The following is a 17,416-nucleotide window of genomic DNA, read 5'->3' as shown; positions in this document are numbered from 1 at the left end:
ATAGTAACAGTTCACTTTCTCAAATCCAAACGTATCACATAGCATCCTAAAATATATGTACGTCAATTCTTGATATGTGTCCTTAGAGGAAGTATGTGATACTATGATAGGCATTAGATACATAAGTTTACATTATTACTAGTTTCCTATCAACAATTTTCATCTAAATTAATCTCTTAATTGTCAGGTCATATATAGGAATCTCCTAATGCACTACTAACTACATCAATCCATTTAGATCTTGGTCTTCCTGTTGGCCATTTCCCAAAAGTGCCCATTTTCTTGAAAATAGCATCAAAAACTAGGTTTTCCAAACCTCTCATAAATTAAAGATACCAAGAAATTATATACTTGGTTTAATCCTTTATCCAAGTGTAAGCAAACAAAGTTTGCACCTGAAGTATTTTCAGGACTGGGGCAACTCATATAAGGAAGCTAAGACTTCACATCACTTGCCTTAGTATCTCATAATGCAAAGCACATCTCCTTGTGGAAATGTATAATGCTATGCATTATGGGAGGTCACTACCCAGATCTCTTTTTTCCCCATAACACTTAGATTAGTTCTGCTCAGATTTCTGAACGCTAATGACACCAAGCTAAATTATAACAGACAAGAAATTATACTGTTTTAATCCTTTACAAAAGCATAAACAAAGTTTATGTGCGAAATATTTTTAATATATGTATAGACTGTTCACTTCACATCAACTCTCTCAGTATCCCATGCAAATCACTTCTTTCAGATGTGTATATTGTTATGCATTACAGAAAAGGTTACTACCCCTTTTTCTAATGTTTTCATTCTTAAAATGATTCTGATGCAATCTGTTCATTCTTCTTGGGATAACTACCAAAAATCCTAAAAAACAAGCATTCCCTTGCACCTAATTACTGATGGCAACATATATCTTGGTTATCAAACATCTCTCATCCACATGAGAATCTTAATTTTTAAAGGTACTTGTAGCATAACCATAAATATCAAAATTAAATGAAAACCACAGTAATAAACTTTAATGAAAGTACAGATATTTCATACTGAAAATAATAGTGCATCATCAGTGTGTAGAAACAAGCAAATCAAAAAGCAGGAATACAAGGTACATACAATAATCTGTCATCATCATTAAATTCCTGACAATATCCTGGGGGGGGGGGGTACAGGTTCTTATGATTCCCATTCATCTGTCGTCTCCTATCTAGGAGGCTGACTACCATGATGTGACTCATGGTTAACTATGGGAGTAATGACATGTGGTGAGGACCCTATCTCTTCCACATATTGTTGTAAGTATTCATGACTGTAATCCGTGTGTGTGTGTGTGTTCACGGGGGGGTCGGTTTGCCTGTTCTGAGGGACGAAAAATCTGAGTTCATATGAGAGTACTACATGAAAAGTTATACCATTACTAACTTCCTATCAACAATCTTCCTCCAGATCAGCCTGTTATCTGTCAACATTCTTCCAATATTATCAGATCTTATATTTCTGTCTTTTAAGGCACTTTTTACTGTATCAAGCCATCTACATCTTAGTCTTGCTCTGGGTCTTTTTCCTGCCATCCAGGCAAAGTACACTTCTTTAGCTAATCTTTCCTCTCCCATTTTGTTTAAGTGGCCATACCACCTAAGATTAGCTCTGCTAACAATGTCAAGTTCTTTCCTAATAGCCTTGTTTTTAATATGATACTGCCATTGAGCCATCTGTTCAGTACCCTAATCTTTCTCAGGACTCTCACATCTGCAGTCACCAGTCTTTGATCAAGAATTGTATTTCTAACCCAGCTCACAGATCGATAAGTTAAAATTGGTTTGAACACTGTCTTATATACAGCTAGTTTAGTGTTTTGACTAATTTCTCTCTTATTCCATATAAATTTAATCAGCTGGCAACTTATCATACCAGCTTTACTTATTCTGTTATCAGATTTAACCTGCCTTCTTCACTAAAAACTGTGCCTAACTAGCTGAAATATTTTACTTGTTCTACAAGTTCTCCATTCAGGATGCAGTTGATATTTTCAATGTTTCTGCCTATTTTCATTATCTTCATCTTTTTAATGCTCATTTTCATACCAAATTTATTACAGCAGTTATTAAACTTGGTCAGGAAATCCTGCAGACTTGTCCTGGAATTATTTAGGAGTATAACGTCATCTGCATAAAGTAAAGATTGAGACCAACTTCTCCAATCTTGATATCAGGTTGGATACTGTTTTCCTTCTTAATGTGATCCATATAGATGACAAATAACAGTGGAGATAATGTGCATCCTTGTTGCAGACCTGACTATCACACCATCTTCCTGTACCCCCCCTCCCCTTCAAATCTAACTGCTGATTTACAACTCAAAGACTGTGTTGATTGATATAATGTCCCATTTACACCATATAACTGGAGCATTCTGAACAGCTTTCTCTTGGTGCATTGTCATATGCCTTTTCCAGATCTACAAAACTTAAATACAAATTTGTTATACTCCCATGATTTCTCAACTATTTGTTTTAAAGTGAAAATCTGACCCTACAACCTCTGTTTTGGTCTGAACCCAGGCTTGTTCTTCTCCTCCAAGCTTCTCTTCCACAATTTTCCTTAGCCATTTCTCAAAATTACTTACATAAATCTTATCAGGAACACTTGATAGAGAAATTCCTCTTATTATCATACTGTGTGCAGCAACTGTTTAGGTAATACAGCTTCATGAGCGCACACCAGAACAATGCCTTGTGGATGGCACTAACAATTAGAATGAAGAGAAAAATCTCATGTAAATCTTTTTCAATTCTCCTGGCACCTGCCAAGTTGTGTGATAGTCATATTCCATGCATTTGGTGTTTAAAACTCCCTTCACCCCCCCCCACACACTTTTCCCTCAGATATCGCTTCTGCATGATGCACAATGTATTCTTGCAAAGTTTCACAGCATTTGGATCACCAGATGGCACTCCATAAGGACTTAAAACATGAATAGTTCAATTTTGATTGCCTTGTATTTCAGTCTTAACTATATCAATCTGCCTAGATCTTGATCTTTCTCTGGGTCTGTCTGCCAGCAAATACATCTTGTGCTAACCCTTCCATTCCCATTATGTTTAAGTGACAATACCACCTGAGATTAGAAAAGCTAATCTCAGGTGGGGGTAACATTTCAAATATTTTCATTTTTAATATGATTTTTTACCATTTCTCAGATCTCTTATCTGTGGTCTGGTCTATGATCAACTTATTGCTCAGTCTCAGATTCATAACTTAAAACTGGTTTGAACACCATCGTGTATATATCTAGTTTGGTGCTTTCAGGTTCTCTCTTATTCCATATACATGTGGAACTCAATGATAGCAATTTATTCCCTTAACTCCCCTGCATACCACTTTTGCTTATTGTATTGGCTATTTCCATATTTAATTTGCCATGTTTACTAAAAATTTTGTCTAAATAGCTGTTTTTACTACTGAAATGAAAAAATGATTGCATGTTAGTTTGTTGATGGGGAAGATTTATCAAAACTGCACTAAGACATTTTTATAGCCTGATATTCAGCTTCATGGGTTCAAAGGTTACTGAAGAGAAATGAGATGGTGCAGGTAGACATAATGTGACCCAATAAGACTGATGCTCTTACGGAAAAAAGCAAACTAATTAGAAAGTAAAGTTTCAAAATTTACACCTCAGTAACTCATTTCCTGTTATAAAAACACGATTAGTTTCGGCTTGTAACAGCCTTCATCAGGTGACATTATAAAAGAAAGAAAAAACACTGAAGCTTAAATAAACTATGAACATCAATAGAGAGTCTCTATACATAATTTACATTAAATTGTTGTGGTTGTATTTAAAGCTGTTCTTTCGTTAGTTGTATTGTTGGGAAAGTGCGTGCTAGTAGCATCTCGTGAACGCCAGTACATGATTACAGCTGAATGACAATCTGGGAGGTTGTAGCTCAAGTTATCATTTAGATGAACAGGATTGAAGATGATTTCTCTAGATTCCACGATTTTTCTCTCTAGTTCATCATTGCAACGGCAGATGTTAGTAGATTTTTCCCTGCAGACTCTGTGACTTTGGTTTTCATCATTAGGATTAGCCAAGAAAAGGACATGACTTGATAGTGCACTGGCTCGCTGTCTCTTGTAAGTAATGTCCCTCATGTGTTCTTCCATATGCAATTCGACAGATTTGTCTGTCTGCCAAAAAGAAGAACACTTACAACAGACAGTGAGCCAGTGCATTATCAAGTCATGTCCTTTTCTTGGCAAATCCTAATGATGAAAACCAAAGTCACAGAGTCTGCTAGGAAAAATCTACTAACATCTGCCGTTGCAAATGATGAACTAGAGAGAAAAATCATGGAATCTAAAGAAATCATCTTCAATCCTGTTCATCTAAATAATAACTTCGGCTACAACCTCCTTGATTGTCATTCAGCTGTAATCATGTACTGGCGTTCACGAGATGCTACTAGCAAGCGCTTTCCCAACAATACAACTAATGAAAGAACAGCTTTAAATACAACCACAACGATTTAATGTCAATTATGTATAGAGACTCTCTATGATGTTCATAGTTTATTTAAGCTTCAGTGTTTTTGATTTTTTTTCCTTTTATAATGTCACCTGATGAAGGCTGTTACAAGCCGAAACTAGTTGTGTTTTTATATTAAAACCTTTTTACTTAAATCTCGGTTCTAGTCATTCAATTCTATATATATATATATATATGAGGGGGTACCCAAAAATAACCAGAATTATTTTTTTAAACAAATTTTATTAAAGTTTATAATACCACAGTCTCCTTCAAAGTACTCACCAAGTGAGTCAATGCACTTGTACCAACATTTTTTTCCGCTATGGAAACAGTTCTGGAACTGTTCAACTGGAATACTGTTTATGGCCTCCAATACATTTCGTACATTTCGTCTCCACGAATTGTTGCCCTTTCATGGTTTTCTTTATCCATGGGAATAAAAAAAAAATCACGTGGAGAGAGAAATCAGGCAAACAAAGATTCACATGATTTTTTATTTATTTTTTTAATCCTCTGTGGCAAATAAGGCACAAATTTAGCAGACACGTTTCATTTGCAAATCTTCTGTCAAAAGTCACTGGCATGACCTCCATGACAAATTCATGTCTTCAGAAGCTTACTCAATGGTCTTTGGACCATCTTCAATGATTGCTTGGCAAATCTTTTTGATGTTTTCATCATTTCTCCTTGAAGGTCAGCCAGATCATGATTGGTCTTCAGCTGACATGTTCCCATTTTTGAAATGGGAAACCCCCCATTTAGACCTGTGTTTTAGACTTGCTGAAGCATAACAATAGTTTCAGCTGCAGTTTTACCCAAAAGAAAACAAAATTTCATGCACACTTTGTTAACTGTTATCAGCCAGAACAACAAACCTGTTCAGACAGGATGACACCACTTGCCAGACTGGTGTGAAAAACTGTGGTCACAATGCCTAGTGGCATCATCTGTAACTAGAAAAGATGCACGCACACCAACTTCAGATTCTAGTTGTTTTTGGGTACCTCCTCGTGTACAATATATATATATATATATATATATATATATATATAAGCAACAGAAGCTTACCTCTGACAGGTGCACCATCCATAATTTCATACTTAGCTACTGTCTCATTATCACTATATGTATTTGGTCCAGAACCAGTAGTCTCTCTTTTAATAATAGCAATCTCCATATGTCTTATCTTGATACGAACCAAAAGGAAATAAATCTTTCCAACTATTACATCTTTCAAATGATATCTAAAATGAAGGTAGCAATTTCAATCATCCCATTATGAACTAATTAAATAAGTAAGATATAAATTGTTATAGAACCAAAGTATCTATGATTGATAAACAGAACATAAATCAAATTATGACACAAAAATTTTCATATTTAAGGCATGTTTTAAAATTAAGCTTTGAACTTAATTTTAAATTATACTCAATAAGAACTTTAAGCTATACTTGTGATTTATAAAACAGTTCTATGTAATAAAATAGTGTTCTGTTCTTTTTATAAATGTATATTAACATTTCAAATGAAAGCAAGCAGAAGTATTTGCAGAATAAAGTATACTAGAGAAAGTAATTCAAGATTCTGTGGCAGTTAACTTTACTATGGAATGTTAAAAAATATTTTACTGTAATCAATAAGTGTTCTCTTGATTACATTAAATTATACAATCAGGAGAACAAGATAAATTCAGTGCACTCCGCTTAACTTATATAAACAGGCCTGTGTGGTAGGGTGAAAAAGCTGAAATAGCATTCTTCAGGGTGCTTCGTCCTCATTATGAAATCAGAAGCTCAGATGTAGAGAATGAAATGAGAGAAGACTAAATGGTGGGCGAGCAAGAGGTATATGTGGACATAAGATAGATGTCAATAAGGCAATAGGACTCGATAAAATCTCACCACATGTCTCAAGGGAATGTTCCAAGGAGTTAACATCAGCCTTGGCCTTGCCGTTTAACAAGTCTAGCAACAGCACAAATCCCAAAGGAACGGAAGAAAGGTAAAACTGTTCCACTTCACAAAAGGTGGTGATAAGGCTAAGGCTAAAAATTACAATAGGCCAATCTGTATACAATGGAGTCATAGTTAAAGATGGAGAGGTTGGTGAGAGATAAGATACAAAAGTTGGTTGATAGTAGTGGCATTCATTGCACTTATCAGCATGAGTTTGTTAAAGCAAAGGTTGTGTTTTACCAACTTGCTTATGTACTATAACAAGGTGACAAATGTATTGGATAAGGGAGATGCATATACAGTGGTATACTTAGATTTTGTAAAGGCTTTTGATAGATTGCCACAAGAATGGAGCTAAACGGAAGCAGATGGGAATGGATAATAGATTAGTGAGTTGGATAGTCAATTAGCTCTCAGATAGGTATCAAGCAAGATGTGTATTGGGAGTGCAGTATCCCAGGAGAGGAAAGTCACTAGTGGTGACAAAGGCGTGTCTTTGTTATTTAATTTATATATTAATGATAGATGGGTTTAACTGGAGATATAAAGCTGTTTGCAGATGATGCAAAACTGGAAAGAGTGATGAAGAATCAAGATGTTGGGCCTTGGAGAAGAACTTGAATAGATTGTATGAGCAAGAAACAATATGGAAATTGTCAGTTTAATGTTGCAAATTGTACTTCTTAAATTTGGTAGACAACAAAGGAATACAAAGTATACACTCTATTTTAGAGGAAGAAGCTGAGGAGAAAAGAAAAATTGGAATGGTGGTGAACAAGGATCTGAAGTTAAGAGGTCTCATTGCACGGGTTGTGAAGACATCACATTATGGCAGTGAAGATATTAACAGGCATAAATAGGGAGGTTCAAGTTCCATTGTATAAGGCTTTGATCAGGCCATGTATGGATTATTGTGCATAGATTTGGTCCTCTGGTTTTCATAGTGATGAGGATATATTGTCTTCTCTTAGTCTCCTCTGGATATATCCAGAGAAGACTAAGTAGGATGTAAATATGAAGACAGATTGAGGGAATGCAGTTTGCAAAGCCTTGTGAATAGGAGGAAGAGAGGGGATATGATTGAGACATTTAAGTTAGTAAAGGTTGTTACTGGGTTAATGGGAAAGAAATTTTTTTATACAATAATGGAAGAGGATTGAACAAAGACATCCCTGGAAGTTGTATAAAAAGGATCTGAGCAAGTTCATAAGGAGCAGGTTCTTTGCATGGAGTGGTTTGTGAGTGAAATGCATTGCCTAACATTGTGGAGAATGCAGATTATTATTATCATCATCAACACTAAACCTCCATGGAGTCTAAAGAATAATCACAGGTGGCAAACACTGCTACACACAAAGCCCATCAAACTGTGATTTAAATTCATTCAATATATCTGCATTCACCATAATGTCAGACAAAGCTTTCCACTGACCAACCACTCTATGCAAAGAACCTTCTCCTTATGTCCCTGCTCACACCCCTCCTTATACAACTTCCATGTATGTCTCCTTATTCTACCACATTGCCCCATTCCATGAAAACTTTCTTCCATATTAATCTTGTAACAACCCTTTACCAACTTAAATATCTCAATCATATCCCATCTCTTCCTCCTATTCACAAGACTTTGCAGACTACATTCCCTCAATTTGTCCTCACATACCAAAGACCCCATGTTATGATCTTAGTCTTCTCTGGCTCCTTTTTCAACATATTCTCATCACCATGAAAAGCAGAGGACCAAATCTGTGAACATTAATCCATACCATACCTGATCAAGACCTTATACAATGGAACCAGAATCTCTTTATTTCTACAAGTTAAGGTCATCCACTTCATTGTCATAATCTGATGTGATGTCCTCACAACTTGTGCAGTAACCTCTGAACTTCAGATCCTTGTCAATGACCACTCCAAAGTTTCTTATCTCCTGAACATCCTCCAAAATTTCCCCACCAAGTGTATACTTTGCATCCATACATGGCGGAGAGGATTCAGAGGCAAGTGATCAAGATGGTGAGCGGCCTGTAGAATGTGCCCTATGTGGATAGATTGAAAGTGTGTGTATTTCAGAAGTTGGTTGATAGGAGAAAAAGAGGGGATATGACAGAAACATTTAAGTTGCTTAAAGGATTATATAGGATAAATGCAGAGGAAATGTTTCAGAATTTGGCTAGAGAGACCAGAACAAGGGGTCAACCCTGGAAGTTGAATAAAGGTGTTGTTAGTAAGGGTGTGAGGACTAGAGTTTTTGCTTGAAGAGTGGTGAATGAGTGGAATGGGTTACCAGAGTCAATTGTGAGTGCTTTTTCTGTTAATGGGTTCAAGGAGAGGTACGATAGATTGTGTGGACAGATTTGATCTCCTGTGATGAGTCTTCGGACTCCATGGAGGTGCCCGTATAATAATAATAATTATTAGAGCAGGCAGCTCAAAGAAAATGGAAAAAGTGGCTCTAGTCAGAGATCTAAAATCAATCCCACAAAGCATTTAGAAAAGTTTCAGGAAAATTTGGAGAAAGGAGTAAAGCTAATAACAATGGCAAGTATCTGCTGGATTTCTGCTAACGATATGGAAATAGTCATTATTAACACTATATTCCAATATAAAGATGTGCACAAGTTCATGTGGAGAGAAGATGCAAAAAGTAAGAAAAGCTTAATTGATTATGTCATTATTGATAATAATATCTTCATGCTGGTTCAGATACAAGAGTGTACAGAAGATTTGAAATTAAAAGTGACCATTACTACTTTTAAATAGGATAAAAATGAATGTTACGTTGAAAAGAACAATATACAAAAAAGTTTTAAATTAAAAAGAATTAAAGTTTAGCAGCTTTTACATGTAAACTGAAGACATAACTATGCAAACATTACTGAAGGAATTATATAAATTAAGTGAATATTAAATTCAACATAATTTCAGAGCCGAATACAGAAACTATAAAAGTTTCATATTGAAACTTTTCCTTAGTACTGAGAGTTTTTGCTCTCTTCGGTTTCTGCCTGATCTCTGACAAAAACAAATGAGTTTGAAACAGCTGTCAGACCAGTGAAACCTTATTAAAATGGGTCAATACTAGGTGAATATACAGCTATGCTTTGGTGCGTGCATGAGTGCTTGCCATTAGGTTCGGCTAGGGCAACTTGCAGTATGGTGCCATGTATATTCCCGCAAGCTCTCTGGTAACATTCAAATACGAAACTTTTATTGTTTTTGTATTCGGTTCTGAAATTATGTTGGATTTAATATCCACTTAATTTATATAATTTTGCATCGCCGAATTGAAGCCTTTTGGCTCTTTATTTTAGTAAATTACTGAAAGAATGAAGCAGTTCAAAAATAAGAACCAAACCTTGGAGTCTTAGTGGCAAACTGAAGAAAATACTGATTGATTCAGCTAGGGAGGTATATAGTGAAGTTGTCTGAAAGACAGAAAAATAAGATTGCCATGGTGGACACAAGAATTTAAAGATGCAGTCCTGGTCAAGATGAAAGCTTACCTTACCAAAAATTCTTGGAAATAAGCTGGCAGATGCCCTAAAATAATACAGAGAGTTATCCTGTAAAAGTATGCACAGAAAATAAATATTAGGAAGGTGGCAAAATATTCTGGAGGCTATTGAAAAAGCTTAGAAATAAAGGAAAGAGGAAAAGGAATCAGAGATGATAAAGGTGACATGAAAACTAAAGGTAAGTATATCCTATTAAACAAAGCTAGCAATGACAGAACAGTTGCAGAAAATTTGCAAGGGAAATACAAACAGGAGTACATATCAATACTTCAGGTAGAAAAAACTCATCAAAAACCTGAAGTGTGGAAAGGCAGCTGGAGTAGATGATACATAACAAGAAATTGCAGAAGGAATGGAGGATTTGTGAATCTATAGTCTGTGTTTGAAAGAAAGAAGGACAGCATCTAAATGGTTTTGGTGTTAGCTGAAGCCCAAATTCAGAAAAACTTAGGCAAATAGGTTGGAAGCAGGTGAGTTTGTGTGAAGGCATCCATGAGGTGAGTGTGAGAATGACCAAGGGCAGAATCTAATCTCTGAAACAAAAATAATGAATAAGGTCATCAATTCAGGAAGTAAATATGGGTGGGGCCTAAAGGGATGCTGCAATTCTATATACTAATGCCAGAAGTATCAGAAACAAGAGGAATGAGTTTTGGGCACTGGTTAGCACAACCTTGCCAAAACTTATACGCATTAATAAGACTTGGCTAACAGCAGATGACGTAGTTACAGGGATGGAATGTAAAGGATTTAGGGAAAATAGAATTAGGAGAGATAACATATCAATAGCAGCAAAAAAGAATAGGAAATAGGTGAAAGGGTGGCTGTTCATTTGAAGCAGTCTAGTATGAGATCAATACCAGTAAGACAAAATATACATTTAGTTGTTGCTAAAGGCCAGGGAGTTCCACAGATGATCTGAAAGACATGCATCAGCAAATTAGTATGATGAACAGGGCAAGTGATTATTATGGGGGACTTCAATCAATTAGATATAGACTGGAAGGAAGAAAGATCACATGGCAGGAAGGAAATGGAATTTATACACCTACTGAGAGATAATTACTTGACACAGCATGTGATGGAGGGGACAAATGGAATGAAAGTATTGGACCTGGTCATAGGATCAGAGGGGTTATCCATAACCAATGTGACCACACTGCCTCCATTTGGCAAAAGTGACCACATAGTCTTGACTTGGGAGATTGTTAAACATGAGGAATAATCTGTCAAGAAGGGGTATATGTGGAACTACAAGGCAAGTGATTATGACAAGCTTAAGATTAAATTTAAATCTGTGCCAAGGCATAAAACACTGCAGGATAAAGATGTTAGTAGTGCATGAGAGATAGTCAAGGGTCACCTAGAAAAAACAATACTAAATTGTATACCTAAGGCAAGGAGGGTTAATCAGATAGAAGTTACATGGATGAGTAATATTGTCAAGCAGAAGAAGAAAATGCAGTCTGAGTATATAAGGAGAAAGATGACTAGCATGGCAAGAAAGGCAAAATCAGATTACGAGAAGAATCTAGCAGAATAGGCCAAACAAAATTCCAGAAAGATCTTTCATTACGTGGCAAGTAAGAAGAATGACAATGGACGATTAACATTAATGAGTGATGGTCACGAGGTGACAGAAGCAGATAAAATAGTTGAGTTACTGAGTGACCACTTCCAAGGGTATATAATCCCAGTAAGGTTACTGATTTTAACATATATGCCAGACACTAATGTGGGAAAAGAGGTAGATGAATTGGAGGTTCTTAGGATACTGCAGAATCTCAATGTAAAAGAGGTGGAATTAGATGGGATATCAGCTTGGGTTTTGCAAGAATGTGCAAGAAAACTGGCAATGTCTCTGAAAAGGCTCTTTAATTTAAGTCTCAGATCGGGTAGAGTTCCAAGGGAGTGGGAAAGGGGGCAAAATAATTCCCTGGCATAAGGAAGATTCTACAACTGCAGTAGCAATCATAGACCAATCATTATCTCTAATGTGGTGTTAAAAGTGCTGGAAAAAATGATCAAAAAGAGAATTCAAGAGTGAGTGAATAAAGATATGATAGAGTAACAGGGTGGTTAGCCGAGTGGCTATAATGATATGCCTGGGAAAGGAATGTCCTGGGTCCGAGTCCTGTCGCTGATGTGAGGAGCCTCAGGATCTTCCTGAGACGTAGCCAACTTTAGGCCGGTCTTGGATGTGGACTGCATCCAGTTTTTGTCCCCAGTTTATCTGGAGTTTTTTATCCCACAAGCAGGCAACTGGCCTTGAGAACTTGGCTTCTACAAACATAGGATACACCAAGAGGCATAGGGCTAACCACCTTATCCTTGTGTACGGTTGCAGTTAAATGAATAGAAAAACCCTTGGCACTGCAAGATAAAAGAGGGGGGAAAGGGAAGAGTAACAGCTGAATTGGATAAAGGTAGCTACACAATGATTCTGCTGGATTTTTCAAAGGCATTTGACAGAATACCACATGGAACTCCGTTATGCAAATTAGAACAAATGGGGATGGATATAACACTAGTGTGCCACACGGTTCAGTGCTGGGACCACTACTATTTAATTTGTACATAAACGATATGAAATAACCTGAAAGGAAATATTCAGTTGTTTGCTAATGATGGGAAATTAAGTAGAGTAATAGTTAATCAAGTGACGTGGAAAGCATGCAGGAGTATGGGTAAAAGATAATGGGTTGCAGTTTAATTCGAGAAATGTGAAGTTGTGCATTTTGGGATAAATAGATTACAAGCTCTGTACCACATTGATGGAAATGTAATCCAGAAAATAGATAAAGCCAGAGATTTAGGAGCAGTGGTAGACAGAGAGTTAAAGTTCAAAGGACATATTGCTCTCACCTGTAAAATCTCACCAGGAACACTTTGTGGGCAATGCCTACAAAGTCACCCCTAAGGTGGGAAAAGACTGAAAGGGAAAAACCACCACCACCACTTGAGAAAAGTATAAGAAAAACTGTGGAAGAGAAACTTAAAGAACAAACTCAATATGGGCCAAATAGAGGTTAATCAAATTTTTACTTTAGGAAAAGTAGTTGAGAAATTAGGGGAATATAACAAGGATCTATATTTCAGTTTTATAGATGAAGAAAAGGCACAAAAGGAGACAACAGAAAAGGTGTTCAAAACAGCACAGTTATATGGTGTTTTTATGGAGCAATATATAATCTACATTTGAGTTGTAAGTCTGCAGTGAAATTTAAGGAGAGGAGGCTGGTTCAATACTAAATCAGGCCTAAGACAGGTGTGCACATTATCATCTTTTCGTCATCATCTACATGGATTATTATGAAGGAAAGTGGTGATGATACTAAGGTGGAAGTAATGCAAAAGTCATATCACCATATACCAGTTACGAAAAGGTGTCAACACCTTATTATTAAAATTCTCTGGATTAGAGATAGTTGATGGAAGTTATTTCACTTGGTTATGCTACCAATTACATATTTGGTTAAATCCTTTATCCAAGTGTGAGCAAACAAAGTTTGTACCTAAAATATTTTCAGGAATGGGACAACTCATGGTAATATGATTTGATATGACTGTGTGACTTTTGTGATATGACTTTTGCATTACTTCCAGCTCAGTATCACCACCTCTGGGACTAGTTCCCACTGACAAGACCCCAATAAAGGTCGAAACTGGTCTGGGTAGTGGCCCTTCCCAGAATGCATAGCATTATACATGTCCACAAGGAGATGTGCTTTTGCATTATGGGAAATACTAAGACAAGTGATCAGAACTTATACCACCATTACCACAAGTTGCCTCAGTCCTGAAAATATTTCAGGTGCAAACTTTGTTTGCTTACGCTTGGATAAAGGATTAAACCAAATATGTAATTGGTAGCATAGCCAAGTGAAAAAACTTTCATCATTTTATGTATTCCCTCAAGATAGTTGCAGTCTTATTTGCCAGAAGTTTTTTTTTTTGATCATCCACTAACTTCTTAAGAGTCCACCAAGGAAGCCTAATGTCACCACTTATTTTAATATCTAAAACAGCAAAGAGATGGAAGAAAAATATAAACATCACTATTTATACTAGATTTTGGAACTACATTTAATAACCTACTGTTTACATATGATTAAACAATTACAGCTAAAATGAACTCTAATGTTCAATATTTTCCAAACATAATAGCCAAAAAAACTTTGTAATAGAAATAGATTAAATGAAAATCATGCCATTTGAAGGACTATCTTCAATCCAAAGCAAAATTATGACTAAAATTAACGCTTCAAATACCATGGAGATTTATCTCATAAAAGAAGTTTGCATTGATAAAATATTTTCAAACTCAACCAAATTCAAAAACAAGAATAAGCAATATAGTTGACTTTCACTAAAGAAAATGCCATATCTCACTCATAATAACAAGCATTGAAGTTCCATGAAATCCACCTATGCAACATAAAGAAAATTCACAGCAAACTATCCACTCAGCAAACCATTTATGCAGCCCCTAAAAGTTTGTTATCATGAGAGTCAAATGTAAACTTCTGGCAAAAGTTTCTTTTAATGTATGGAAGTGAAACATAAAACATAAAACTAAAGAAAAAATATACAATATGAAATTCCTTTGCAAAGGAGCAGGCTGTACACTCTAGGACCAAAAAGCACAAAAATATGCTAAGAACTGAAACTTGATTCAGTAATAAAGGTGGAAGATGATTTTCATTGCGATACTGAAATATGGCCACAGTGACTATCTCACCATAGTGAGATTGTCACACTGCTTATTAGAGACAAGAAGTGACTTGAAAAGTACGATGCTTGGTTTCTAGAGCAAGGTTCCCAGACCAATTCTCTCTTGCCCAAGATGTTAATGTGCATAGTACATTTATATGGGTGGGGTTCACATAAAGTAACAAAATTAACAAATGTAAAAAATAAAATTACTGAACACAATAAAAAAAATGACCAATTCGAGACTACTGCCTCCCCCCAAAACATACACAAACTGGTACCTTGGTCAACCCCGATGTTGGAAATGGTACTAGAAAGTAACAATAGAAACAGTGGAGGATTTAGTAATAATGTTCAACAAATATTTCATCGGTAAGGAAAGAATGAAGCATTAAGCTCAACAGAAAAAAAAAAAAATAAGAAATTTGAAGTATGAGATATTAAGTAAGCTTGATGTTAACAAAGATCTATTTCTGGATGTCATGTAATAAGATTCAAAACAGTGGTGTCAACTACTGAGCATAATGGTTAAATCGTTATAGGGTTTGGAGTTAGAATATGATACTGGACTGATGAAAATGATATCAGAAGGCAACTTGGATTTTTTAAAGGTAGGTCTGGTTTCATTAATATAGTTACATTTTATAATAAGATGAGAACTATACAAGAGTCACATATTTTGATTTTGTGACATTTCACAGAATACTACAAGAGAACTTGGTATTGAAATTGATGGAATGAATAACAGCTTATGAGAATTGTTGGCTGAAAGACATCAAGTTGTGAATAGATATCTGGTGTCCCAGAAGGAGGGGAGAGCTAGTGGAATACCCCAAGACTGTTCTTGAATCAATGATTTATAAGTTGATAATATTATAATTAACATCTCTGATCAACCTTTCCAAAAAATTGTTAAATGCAATACATAACTAGGGAGAATAACAGCAAAAAATTCTTATGTTCTTATTCTAGAGGGATGTGAATAGTCAGAGGTGTGGAGATGTCAATTCAATATTGCCAAGTGTCAGTTTAGTACTTTAGCCAAAAAAAAAAAGGAATACAGTCAACTATACTGGAAGCAATATACTTTGGATTGGAGAAAGAACCTAGAGAATGATTTTTTTAATACTGTGTGTGTGAATCTCATACACAAGATTGCAAAACCGACAGTATTAGTTCTGTGTTGGAAAGTGGTCAAGAAGGAAAAAAAAATCCTACTGATCTGTCTTAAACAACTGGAAGTTATAGTCCTCAGGGAATGTTTAGTCAGAAAGGCTGTTCCAGTAGAAGGTATAAAAGAGGAAAATGAGAATTTGGTTCAATTTGATTAGAGTAGGACAGTGAATGAGAGCTGACTAGCAGATGCTCATGTGTTTATGGGTTTGAAGGAAAGTGGAGGAATTGCATCAGCCAGTTCAGCAAAATGCCACAGATAAAAATATCTGTAGAAGAGGCACAAAAGCAGAAAGACGATAAAATAAAATAGTAAGGACTTTGATCTAGAAGATTACTACCATATCGAACAGGACATTGATGAGTCAGGACAATGTGACCAAATCGTTGTATAAGACAATGACTGGGCTAAACCTAAAGTGTGTAGGGAAGAGGATAAAGAAATGAATGCTGAAGAAAGATCATAAGCAAGTAATGAAGGATATAAGACACCCAATTTTAGAACAAGTGGGAAAGGGAGAACTTAAAAGATAGAGGTGCTATGATTTTGATTTATAAGTTATCGAAAGAAGATACATTAAACAGATATTAGGAAAATATTGCACAGGCAGTAGTGATGAGAGTACCTGAAAGTAAGATAAAAAAATATGAGAAAGGATGTGAAAAGCAGTTTGTATGAAGAGGTAGATAGCAAGTATATTGACTGTGAAAGAGTTCAAGGTAAGGTACAACAGATACTGTGGTGTACAGAATAGAAAAGTCTCCTGCATCAAGTCTACTAACTCTGCAGAAGCTTGGAAATATCCAAAAGGTAGTGAAATATTGAAATTGTACTGCACTTGTGCAGTGCATAAAACAAATTGCTACATAAGACCCAATGTTGATGAGATTCAGGAGAAAAAAATGAAAATTACATGATACATGTGTAGAGGCTTAAGTGCTGTGAGGACATCATGTTGAAGGCTTAATGGATTTTTTACAACAATCAAAAAGAATTAAATTAGAATTTAATACTTCCTATATTTCGTCCTAGTCACTAGGACATCTACAGGGATTACAAAAACAATTAATGTAACATATACACAAATAACAAACAATACTAAGCCCAACCACGTGGGTGAGACTTAAAGTCCTATCTAGGTAGAGCGCTCTCTAAGGGCAGTAGTAGGTGGCCTGGAATGTAAGGTGGGAACTCTGGTGATGAGTGTTTCCCAAATCTTCAGAAGCTTAATGCAACCGTATTTATTGAGATTTGGTTGGTTTTTGAGAGCTGCTGCTGCTTCTAAGAAAAGTCTCTATTTCTTGAATTTGCTGTGGTGGAGCATGGTGGTTTTCTTCCATGATACCCTGTGGGTGGTGTCCAAAACATGGTCAGCCAAGCCTGAATGGCCATAGTTGTGTTTGAAGATGTAAGACTTGTGTTCCTCTAGACAGATGGATGCTGATCTGCCTGCCTGTCCAAAGTACGCCAGCTTACAGGAACAGGGTACTTTGTAAACTCCAGGCAGAGAGAGAGAGGAGGGAGCTGA

At 36.0% G+C, this 17,416-nt stretch overlaps 1 protein-coding gene across 1 annotated transcript in view; it reads right to left on the bottom strand.

Moving 5' to 3' along the window:
• Window positions 1-17,416, bottom strand: part of LOC150108618 (vacuolar protein sorting-associated protein 26B-like) — a 184,945-nt gene that overhangs the window by 23,580 nt on the left and 143,949 nt on the right. Inside the window, exon 6 of the mRNA XM_090416076.1 lies at window positions 5,597-5,772. Coding sequence (XP_090272202.1) covers window positions 5,597-5,772 — 176 coding nt within the window. The remainder of the gene's footprint in view (window positions 1-5,596; window positions 5,773-17,416) is intronic.

Source organism: Typopeltis vanoorti, chromosome 3, assembly GCF_054136105.1.
Source record: "Typopeltis vanoorti isolate ZY-2024b chromosome 3, IOZ_Tvanoo_1.0, whole genome shotgun sequence".
In the NCBI taxonomy this organism is placed as follows: Eukaryota; Metazoa; Arthropoda; class Arachnida; order Uropygi; family Thelyphonidae; genus Typopeltis; species Typopeltis vanoorti.
The sequence above is the reverse complement of the archived record's forward strand: the minus strand, read 5'-3'. Positions and strand labels throughout refer to the sequence as shown.